Below are 12,351 nucleotides of genomic sequence, written 5' to 3'. Positions count from 1 at the left end.
TGACAACGATCTGACAGACCCAATTCCAATAAAAAAAAGGCGTCCGGCAAGGCTGTCCATTATCTCCCATTCTTTTTAACATCTATTCGGAAATGATCTTCGACCAAACACTGGCTGACAAGAACATCGGCATAAAAGTTAACGGACACTACATCAATAACTTAAGATATGCCGATGACAGAGCACTAATCGCGGATTCAGAACAAGATTTACAGACCATCTTGAACGAAGTGGACATAGAAAGCCAAGCATGGGGGCTACGAATCAACAAAAAGAAAACAAAGGTGATGAAGGTCAGCAGGACTGCAAGCAAAATCACGATCAAACTAAACAACGAAAAATTAGAGCAAATACACCGCTTCAAGTATCTCGGAGTGCTCATTGATGACCAGCTGAACCATGAGGCCGAAATCAAAAGCAGAATTGAACAAGCCAGGCAGGCATTCACCAAATGGAGAACCCTCCTCACCGACAGAAGCTTGAACATCGTGCTCAAATTACGCACATTGAAATGCTACATCTGGCCAATACTGCTCTACGGTGTAGAAACCTGGACTCTAACATCAGCCACTACAAAAAAGCTCCAGGCCTTCGAAATGTGGCTCTACCGAAGAATGCTGAAAATTCCGTGGACAGCCAAGATAACCAACGCACAGGTCCTGCAGGACATGCACACGGAACGGGACCTGCTCAAAACCATCATCAGCAGGAAATGCAAATACCTAGGTCACATCGCTAGGAACCAACAAAAATATCACCTACTACCACTCATCCTGGAGGGAAAGATCGAAGGCAAGAAACGCCCAGGCAGACCGAAAATGGCATGGCTAGATAACATCAACACCTGGCTTCACATGACAACAGCACAAATTCTACACGCAGCGCTAGACAGAGAACAATATCAAAACGAAGTCGCAAACGCCATTCGGCAGCATTAAAGAAGAAAGAAGAATAGGATAACTTCAAAGCAGTCTGTAGCATTAGTAGTGACATATGATGAAGAAATCAAGCTTATACACATCAACTAAAAAACAAATTCCCACTTCACCCATCCATTTCACTCCAAATGTTTGTCCAGTTCTTCTTGAATTTATTTAACCTATCAACTTCCACAACAGATGGAAGTTTTTTCAAACAGTCATCCATCCGCTGGCTAAAGGCCAATTTCTGCACATCTATTCTGCAACTGTCTTTCCTCAATTTGTATTTGTCACCTTGCACTTGCCTAGTCTCCAGAAGCTGCAATTTGCAAAACTGAAGCCTTTTTTTGATGAGAGCAACTCTTTGTTTCCCCTTACCAATCTAGTTTCTCTTCTCTATACTCTTTCCAGCAGCTCTACATCCTTCCTAAAATGAGGCCTCCAGACCTGTATGCAGTACTCAAGGTGTGGCCACAGTTGCCTTATACAAAGTGATAATGACTTTCTTATCCCTACTAGCAAAGTTCCTGTACATCATTGACAAGAACCAATGAGCTGCTCTGACAGTCTGTCTGCACTGCTCAGAAAATTTCAAATCTGACTGCACAATTACCCTGAGGTCTTTTTCATTCTCCACTACCCTAAGTGTAGCACCGCACAGTATGTTACTCTGGGGTTACTGCTACCCATATGCAGAACTTTGCATTTGTCAATGTTATACTTCAGTTGCTACTTCTCAGTCCATCTGCCCAACTTTTCTAGATCCTGTTGCAGAAGCTTACTGTCATTAACAACTCTGCCAATCTTCATGTAGGCTTCAAATTTGGACATTAAGCTAGATATACCTTCATCCATATCATTGATAAATATAGAAAACAATATTGGACCCGACACCCAACCCTGAGGGACTCCACTAATAACATTAGTCCACGAAGAGCAGCGCCCATTGATTACCACTACAGGCAACCCCCGTATAACATGGTACTTCTACAACACTGTTTCACTCTAACACAATTGATAAATTGCGGCAGTCCTCGCACAACATGGCACTTATATGACTTATATGGTTTTGTTCTAACACTGTTACAGATTTGTGACAAACCTCACCTAACACTGTATTTTTGAGCTTTTGTACGAAGAAAATCCTGCTATTATGTTGGATGTAATTTTTCAACATTTTCCATTCTTTTTTGTGAATTCCCACTGTTAACATGCTAGTTGTTAAGCAAAAAAAAAAAAATTGTGAAATTCTCTTACTTTATTTTGTTGGGAAATCCCCATGTTAGATTCTATGCTATTGAACTTTGCTTGCTTGTTTGAGACCTAAAAAATTATGACTTTGAAGGGTGCATTTCATGACTTAAGGTTTTTGTTTTTTATTTTATTTATTTTATAAATTTTTTTGGGTATGTATTGCTAAACTTTGTTCTTAAAAACCGTATTTGAAAAATTTATTTGTTGTGAATTAAATTCCTGCCATAAATTATGCCTAAGGAACTTGGGCATAATTTGGGTTAACTGCAGACTTATTTAAAAGAATGGTTTCTAAATTGTTTTGCTTCAGCTATGAAAGCTATTTAAAGTGGAAAAATTTAGAGTTCAAAGTTTTATTACTATTGGATAATGCACCAGGCCATCCAAAAGATTTAAGTCATCCAAAATGTTGAAGTAATGTTTCTACCACCTAATGCAACGTCCTTAATTCGGTCATTAGATCAGGGCATTATACCTTTAAATTTTATTACATCAGAAAATTGTTACAATAGATATTGGAAAAAAATGATTCTGAATCTATTAAAGTGATGGAGGCATGGACACTGTTCAATTGTGGACTGTATAGGAATCATAGCTTTATCGCTCAAAGAAGTAAAACCATCAACATGTTATTGGGTTTTTAAGGAGCATCGGCAACTAAGGCTGTGCTTCTTCCTTAAATTCCTCCTTCCATCGATGGGATTTGAACTCAGATCTTTTCCACCTGGTGTGGAGAGGGTGGCGATCCTACCAACTGTGCTACTCACGTGGGCACTGTCAATATGTGCATGTTGGAAAAATGTGTGGCCAGAATCAGTTCATGCAGAAAATATGGTTGAATGGCAGAAAAGGGAATCGGTGTGATAGTAGAAATTGCTTAGTTGTAGGAGGGGAAAGTTTTGAGGATATCACTACTGAAGATGTTCAAGAATTACTGGTAGAAAAAGAAGTTGGCTAACAGGATTTGGTGGAAATGGAAATGGCATCATCAAATAAATTCAGAGGATGATAAATAAATTCTGAAGATAAATTCTGAAGTTCCAAATTTCACACTAAAAAGCATACGGGAAGGCATTAATTTGGCCGAGCAATTAGAATCGTATTTTTTGAATGCAGATCCTTCAACTGAAAGGAACACAAAGTTAAAAAGGGAACTTCAAAAATGCTTAGCTCCATACCATGCAACTTGCAAAGGTCTATCAAACAAAAGCAAACAATCCCAGAATACTGATTTTTTTTTTTTTTTTTTTTTTTTTTTTTTGAAGAGAGCAGAAGTCTAGAGACCAGAAATGCTGCAGAAGAAAGTTCAAGTCATCTTTGCAGTCAACTTTTCTCTGTTCTAGTTTGATTGTGCTTAGCAGCAATGAAGAGGAAAAAAATTAAATGAACGCACATGATCTGACACATATCACAGTTATTGCTATTTTCAATAAAAATTAAGTTTCCTATAGTTATAAAAAAAAAACTGTATTTTTATTAGCTTTTGGAACTTAATCTCCCTTTTTGTACTGGTTCTTAATCCCGTATAACATGATTTCGCATTACAAGAGATTTTATAGGAATCTAATTGCCGTGTTATACGATGGTTACCTGTATATCTTCTCCCACACAACCATCCTTTTATCCATAGCAGCAACTTGCCCTTTATACCATACTGCTCCAGTTTGTATAGTAGCCTTCCATGTGCAACAACACGGGGATGTCTTGTCTGACGAATTTGATTGATCAGACAAGACATCCCCTTGACAAACCTATGCTGTGTCTGAACTATAACTGCAATCTTGTCTAGATCATCCTTCAGTGCCTCCATTAATTTCCCTGGAAGTTAAACTAACAGGTCTGTAATTACTTGTCACCCTTTTTGAATTAGGGATACATGTAACCGAGTGGTTGGGAGTGCAGTAGCAAACTGTCTTTGAGTACTTTGAGTAGACCGGGGTTCAAACCCCTGACTGCTAAATGCAGTCGATCTGCCAACCCGCACTGGACCAGCATGGCAGATTATGGTCCATTTCACTCAGCATGAATTGTTGGCGGCTTCCATCCTGCAGTGGGTTGATAATGGCTGCAGTTTTGCACATCTCCAATCCCATGGATTGGAGGTGTGCAGAATCCAGGGATGCTCTCATAATTTATTGCTAACGGTTTGCTTGCTTCCTTTGTGTGTCTTTCTTATGTTTAACTTCAAAAATTTCTCTCCACTTTGCTCTCAGTTATTACAAAATCATTTAGCTGCCTGTTAGTTTAATAAACTTCTGGCATTCCTCTCCCTAAATAATTAAATAATTCTTCTTGTGTGATTGTAGATATTCGTTCAGTTTGTCAGCTTTCCAAGCAGGATCATCAACAGTCAAACCATCAATAGCAAGTAGACAAATGTGATTCATTCCCTTCTTTCTAAGTTTACACAATTGAAGTCTTTGCCATTTCTCTTTGTATCCTCTGACATGCATTCAGGCCTAATCCTTGAACAGTTTTTTACTTAGTTGGCATAAAAAGCATAGTTAGAACTGTAGGTTATAGTTCTGATAATATCTTTTACCTATCTTGTTGGTGGTGGGAGGGGCAGGAACTATTGCTGCTTGATGAACTTAAATAAGATCTCAGTTGAGGACTGAATAACAAGTGAAAATAAGTATGAGTTACAGCAATTTTATATTTTTGTTTTAAAATTTAGGATTTACTTATTCTAATTTAGAATGTTTAATTAATACATATGGTTTTTTTTTTTTTTTTTCCCCTCAGGGTCCAGATTCCCATTATGGAACAAAAGGAGTACGTAAAATTACATTGGATTGTCCAAGTGGAGGCAAAGTGACCTTCCAATTCACCTATGCAGCAGGGAACAATAATGGAACATCAGTAGAAGATGGGCAGATCCCTGAAATAATTTTTTACACCTAGTCATTATGCTTTGTATCAAAAGTTCTTGGATTCTGTACTACTCCACATTGGCTGAATTACTGTGTTTGCTTGTATTACAGAATAATAATCTTTATTAGTTTAGCATTTAATCATGTAAAGAAATAACACAATAAAGTCTTTTTATATAATAGTCTAAATTACTATTTAAAAACACATTAAATATGTTATATCCCTGTGTACATATAGCACATTCATGAACACTTTTTCTTTAAAAAAAAAAAAGCATTCCTTCATTGTAGGATTTATAAAATGCATTGATTATAATTGTTTATTGGTAAATTTAAAACCCAGTGAGATTTTCAATGGACCAACTAATTTCAACTTCTTAAAAGAATAGGTCCAAAATGAATTCTGTAGTAAGTTATATAACTTAAATACAATAATACTTTTTTGTTAACAAGATGCATATTTGCTTACTTTTTTTTATGAATTTCAATTCAAGTTTGATATTTTCATATACAGACCTACCAAATGTTGAAGTAATGATTGCTATTATCTGTGAAAGGCTTCAACGTTGCCATTAGGTAGCCCTAGCTCTTCATTTTTTGCACATGAGTATATACTCATTAGTATCACTTCTCTTGTGCTTGTGAATGGCAAGGTTATTACTTCAAATACAAGCAATTGTTTCTGTATAATAAAAACAAGCTTATTTTCTAGAGCTTAGAGACAAGAATATTGATATGCGTCCCTTTATTTTAAAGTTGGCGAAAAACTAGGTTTTGTATTTTGCAGGTTCAGCCAGCATGGTAGTGTTAAAAAAAAAACAAAAAAACATTGCAACTCATTGACAGGATTCAAAACTAGGCCTTTGGGGAGAACAATGATTATATCCACTATGCTATCACCAAGTGATCTTAAACACTGGTCTTTGAGCTGTAGAACTGACCTTGAATGAACACAGATTTAGTAACCATGGGAATAGTCCCAAACTCTGATTCAGAGGATGCTGCACTTTATCAGGAAATAAGATTGAAGGAATGTATTTAATCTGCAAAGGATTCCTAAAGGTTGGGATATTTATATTAGGCTAGGGGGGAGGGGTGAAGTGCCAAAGCAACTAAGACTGAGGCATCAGAAACTGCTCTTTGCTAAAAAAAATATATATATATTTGGGAGGAAAAACATGCACTCCTCACCTGAGACTGACTAACTCAGCCATAAGAAAAACTAACCTCATTAGCAAGATTCAAATTCAAGCCTTTTCTGTCCAGTCTGGGAGGATTAATTATGGCCACTGGTGCTACCCTGGCCTACTCACAATGGCTATAATAATGTTAGGAAGTGAACTTATTTTGCATCTGTCAAAAAAAAAAAAAAAAAAAAATTACCCAATTCCTCAAATTTCTACTAAAATTTACACTTTGGTAACCCTTGCAGGCAACTTCTTCCAACATTCCACAATGCATTACCCGAAGAGAAACTTGTAAACCTGCTACCTAAGGGTTTATAACTTGTGCCTTCTGGTTTTTGTCTTGCTCGCCGATTAAAATATTCCCTCATTTATTTTACTAATGCCCCTCAGTGTTTTACATATTTCAAATTCTCCCAAAGAATCTATTTTCTAGGCTCTGCCGACCACATTTTAAGCTCTTCAACATAAGGATGTTTATTGCTCTTTGCTAATGTGATCACCCATTGTTCTCTCACTAGTTCTGTATCTTTTGTCTGTGGCCTCCAAATCTAAATACAAGTAATCTCCCCCCTCCATCATCATATGGAGACTGATAATTGCTTTTTCTCTACTTGCAACAAAATTCTGTAGATACATGTGCCCTTCCTCCCATTTGCTTACAATGCACATTGAATTTCATCTCTTTCTGTATTGTAATCTTGAAGTCTCTCATCCAGTGCATCTTTTAATTCCTTTTTAGTTTCTGTTCCCTAATTGCAGCACTCTGAATTTGGTAGCATTAAGCTTTTGATTGCTAACCACCCTTCCAAACTTTTAAGTTGAGTAAACTTTGACAGTTTCACCTTGTGTTTCTTTAGCAATGTCATTTAGGAAGATAAGAAACAAGAGGTCTGAGCTCTGAAGATCCCTACTTATTATTCCAGCCCACTGTGAAGAATACTCATTTTTATGACCACTCTTATCCTTTCCCTAACCTATTCCTGTTTTTTTATGTATGAAAACGCAAAATATGAAAGTTTTTCAAACCTATAGTACTTTGTATTGTGCATGGGTTGAAGGTTGAGAAGATGAAAGAAGATACATGCTGACATTAGACTTTAATTTCTGTACATTGTAAATTTCAGGAAATACTTATGAAGGGAGGTGGTTCCAGAAAACAAGCTAAAGAAATAAATGAGGATGAAGAAAAGTTGGTTATGTGAGTTTGAAGTTGGACAGTAAAAGGATGCTAACTGCAGCATGTGTTTGGCAGACTGGTCTGAAAGAGCAGGAATTGAGAAGCCAATTCAGAAGAACAGTGCCGTTGGAAGTATCTATAGAAAAGGCATGCAGCAGACACAGTCAATGATAAAAAAAAACCTTTAATGAACCATCTCTTCTCTTTGTTAAGAGATGGTTCATTAGTTAGCCTAACTGCCTTCTTTTGAATGGAGTCTAGAAGCTTGAAAGAGGGTTCCCCAAATGTGAGAACAACATTCTATAGTAGAATACTTTGACATTTGTAAAGAGTAAGTAGCTGTTTACAAGAAAAGCAAGAGCAAAAAAGAAAACCCAGTTTTTTATATGTGCAGGAAGCAATATTTGTGATGTGCTTATGCTAAGAGAGATTGGAAGTCAGAGTAATCCCTAATAGAGAGATGCAATCTTGTCTAGGAATTCGAGAGCCATCAGAGCTAGGAAAAGAAGTATCATTTTCCAAGATATGACAAAAACTGAGAAGGATTGAAATTAACTAAATTATCTTTGTCCCACTGGAGAATTGCATGGAGATCAGCACTTAAAAGAATTAGTAGCTAGCAAATATTTGGGAAGGTTCAAGCTATACAACCTTCCAGTTAGAGAAGCTGGAAGGTTGAATGCACTGTGCTATCATCAGCAAAATGATAGGATTTTCAGTGGGTGGAAGAGGGTCATCAATATACAAGACAAAGAGAGGGAGAAAGAACTGAATCCTGGATAACCACCATTAGTGAAGAAGAGAGCCTGCAGTTAGACTGAAAACTGGATACCCGGTTACAAAAACCAGTCAGCAAACCATAAGATGGAATATTATTTAGAAGACCTTTATACCAAACACGATCAAAAGCCTTTAAAATGTCAAGAGCAACTGCTTGTGTTTCACCGAACTTTTCTATAAAATTTGTCCATAGATGGGTAGTAATATTAGCCAAGATATCACTAGTATATTTGACATGGAATCCATGTTGGTGATCATTAATCAGTTGTGCAGACAGGCTGCAAGAGTAGCTTATGGTGTCTTGTCCATGATATACAGGAATTTTTCTAGCAGAGATAAGGAGGTGATTATTCCCTTGTATAAGGCAATGGTCAGGCCACACCTAGAGTACTGTATACAGGTCTGGAGGCCTCATTTCAAGAAGGGTGTAGAGCTGCTGGAACGAGTACAGAGAAGGGCAACAAGATTAGTGAATGGAACAAAGGGTTGCTCTTACGAAGAAAGGCTTAAGTTTTGCAAATTACAGTGTCTGGAGACTGGGCACCGGCGAGGTGATCTGATAGAGGTGTGTAAAGCTTTGAATGGCTTGAGCATGCTCAATGCTGGTGGGATTCTGCCTCTTGCTCACCTGGGAGGTCATAAATTCAGATATGAGGAAAGACAGATGTAGGATAAATGTGAGGAAATTCGCCTTTAGCCAGCAGGTGGTTGGTGGAACAGATTTCCATCCCTTGTTGTGGAAGTTGATAGCCTAAATAAATTTAAGGCTCAACTGGACAGATATTTTGAATGAACGGAGGGGTGAAGTGGAAGTTTTTTTTTTTTGGCTGATGCATAAACTTGCTTTCTTGCATCATATGCCTCTACTAATGCTAATTAATTTAGGAATTGATGGTTAATATATTTGTCCAATTAAAACGAGTAGAAGGAAGTGCAATAGGACAATACAGGCAGTTCTCGCTTTGAGTTTTTTTTTTTTTAAAGTATCAACAAAATCGAAAATATGAACATTAATTGCAAAAAATTAATGTTAAACATTCATAAATACCGCATTTCAAACCACACGCGTAGCTATACAATACAGTGTACCCAGTTTTACGATATTAATCCGTTCCAGAGACTCCATTGTATCGGGAAAATATCGCAATGTTGAACCCAATAACACATTGTTTTTGGTAATCCATTCCACGACCTCGGAAGTTGAAATTTTCGCTATAAAACTAAAAGGCCGTTTTTATAGTGCAAATTATATTTGTTACCAATTCAAATCACTAAAATGCACTACAGTTTCATTGTTATCACATGTTCTGTTGGAACACCTGGAGTCCTGAGCTGGATTTCACGATTCTTCTCTTTCTTGGTGATTCCTCCCTCTCTCTCAGGATTTCACCATTCTTGTCTTTCTTGGTGATTCCTCTCTCTCTCAGGGTAACTCGGGAATTTTTTTTTTTTTTTTTTTTTTTTTGGATGGTGCAGCATAAGCCTCAGGCTTCCTTGCACCATGTGGCTAATAATAATAATAAAAGAACCAATTTTGAACACTTTTGTGACATTTTTCTAAAGCACATTTCTGGAGGTCACGCCCATAAAACATAAAAAACAATTTGCACTTTCCGGTTTATTGGGCTTTTCTGTTACTGCAAGCAATTATAAACGGTAGTAAAGTCGATGTTATCGCATTTGCGAAAATACCGATAGCTGGAATTGTGTGGTTTTTTTGCATTATGGTAAAATGTGTTTGCCCCTTACTGAAATCTTCAATTTATGAAAAACATAAATTTTCAGAATCTTCTCTTCATTTCTTTTTTTTTTTTTTTTTTAAGCTTTGTAAACTTGTAACTCCGCGCAAATCGTGTTAGTTGCAATTTGTGCAAAATTGCTTAAAAAATGCTTGTGCATCTATTGAAATTTATAAAGAAAATAGATTATCTTGGAAACAAACTCGTCTTGAAGCATTTCTGAAGAAGACTTTTTTTAGCATTAGCATTAGTAGAGGCATTTGATGCAAGAAAGCAAGCTTATGCAGCATCAGCCAAAAAAAAAAAAAAAAAAAAAAACCACTTCCACTTCACCCCTCTGTTCGTTCAAAATACCTGTCCAGCTGAGCCTTAAACTTATTTAGGCTATCAACCTCCACCACAAGGGATGGGAGTCTGTTCCACCAACCAACCACCCGCTGGCTAAAGGCAAATTTCCGCACGTCTATCCTACATCTGTCTTTCCTCAATTTGAATTTATGCCCTCTCAGGTGATTTTTCTGAGCTAGAGGAAGAATCCCATCAGCATTGAGCATGCTTAAACCATTCAAAGCTTTATACACCTCTATCAGATCACCTCGCTAGTGCCTAGTCTCCAGACACTGTAATTTGCAAAACTTAAGCCTTTCTTCGTAAGAGCACCCCTTTGTTCCATTCACTAATCTTGTTGCCCTTCTCTGTACTCGTTCCAGCAGCTCTACATCCTTCTTGAAATGAGGCCTCCAGACCTGTATACAGTACTCTAGGTGTGGCCTGACCATTGCCTTATACAATGGAATAATCACCTCCTTATCCCTGCTGGAAAAATTCCTGTATATCATTGACAATACTCCATGAGCTACTCTTGCAGCCCGTCTGCACTGCTCAGAGAACTTCATATCTGCCTGCACAACCACCCCCAAGTCCCTTTCATTCTCTACCACTTTGAAGAAGACTTCTTCAAAATTTGTAAGTCATAAATAATTTCTTTATTATTATAATTTGCTTGATTTTACGGGCTACGTTTTAATTTCTTTGGATAAATCAATCATTGTTTAAACATAAACTAATTAGCTAACTAATTTCATTTTTGAGAACGTAACCTCTATTTTTAACGTTGTCTATGGAATTTAATTCCCGCTTTTCGAGCGCGCGCTAGGAACGAATTAACTCGTAAAGTCGAGAAGTACCTGTAATTAGATGGAAGAAGTTGCCCTTCTTAAGAACTTGTAGTTGTCCTCTCCACACCGGGTGGAAAAGGCCTGGGTTTGAATCCAGTTGATGACGTGAGGAACTTTTATGGGCTTTTTTTCACTCTATGGCTGAATTAGTTGGTCTCAGGTGTAGTAGCAAGATTTTTTTCCTGGAAAAACTTGTTTTTTTGCCCAGCAAAGCAGGCAAATCGACCAGAGAACACTCAATTTGCAGACAATACAAATGGGTAGTTGAAAGGTAATTTCCAGACGACCCTAATATAAAAGGTTTTTTTTTTTTTTTTTAACAACTGATGTGATATGAGCTAATTTCCAAGTAGAAGAAAAAACACCAGAAGAACAAGAAAGTGTAAAAAGGTGATACAGAACAGGAGTAAACTCAAGAGCACAGGTTTTGAGAATGACAAATCCTATCTGGAGCTGCCACTTTCCTAGTATCAAGGTTGTTCAACATTCTTCTGACGTCCTTTTCACAGGAGGTATTAAGTGGTGTCTATACTGGGAATGGTAGGAGGTGGTTAACCAAAATCGTCAATACAAGAAGAAGAAAAGTAGTATGCAAGCAAATGAGCTTTATATTAGCTGAAGTAGCAATAGAAGTTATAGAACCATCAGATTTTGATAGAGGTGGGAGCACAGATGAGTAAAGGTTGTGGCCAATAGCTTTAGCAAGAGGCCATAAAGTCTGTACTGCTTACTGATTGGAAAAGAAACAAGTTTGCTATTTTTAGCCTGTTCAAAATCTAATTTGGACTGATGAATAACTGCTTTACAATTGTTGCTAGCTTTGGTTTAGACAGAAAATGAACGTGGAAGATTTGGATGCTAGCCAATTGCAATATCCAAAATTCTTATCTTGAACAGTCTTAGTATATTTATTGAAAAATTAAGGTTTAGATAAAGGACAAGATCTTATAAGGTGTGTGGAATAAACCCCAGGGGCTCACATCTGGTGAGTATGGCTTGGCACACCTGGGGTCCTGAGCTGGATTTCACCATTCTTCTCTTTCTTGGTGATCCCCCCCCCCTCTCTCTCTCTCTCTCTCACACACACTCAGGATTTCACCATTCTTCTCTTTCTTGGTGATCCCCCCTCTCTCTCTCTCTCTCTCTCTCTCTCTCACTCACTCAGGATTTCACCATTCTTCTCTTTATTGGTGATTCCTCTCTCTCTCTCTCTCTCTCTCTCTCTCAGGGTAACTCGGGTATT

General features: G+C 37.4%; 1 protein-coding gene across 1 annotated transcript in view; it reads left to right on the top strand.

Annotated features, from left to right (window-relative positions):
- Nucleotides 1–5,227, top strand: part of LOC150079815 (BTB/POZ domain-containing protein 2-like) — a 78,478-nt gene extending 73,251 nt beyond the window's left edge. The window contains exon 5 of the mRNA XM_090383889.1: nucleotides 4,920–5,227. Within this exon, the coding sequence (XP_090240015.1) occupies nucleotides 4,920–5,078 (159 nt within the window). The 3' untranslated portion in view covers nucleotides 5,079–5,227. The remainder of the gene's footprint in view (nucleotides 1–4,919) is intronic.
- The last annotated feature ends 7,124 nt before the right edge of the window (nucleotides 5,228–12,351 follow it).

The sequence above is a fragment of the Mastigoproctus giganteus genome, chromosome 10 (genome assembly GCF_048544385.1).
Source record: "Mastigoproctus giganteus isolate SK-2022 chromosome 10, ASM4854438v1, whole genome shotgun sequence".
NCBI classification, from domain to species: domain Eukaryota; kingdom Metazoa; phylum Arthropoda; class Arachnida; order Uropygi; family Thelyphonidae; genus Mastigoproctus; species Mastigoproctus giganteus.
This window is presented reverse-complemented; position numbering and strand designations above follow the sequence as displayed.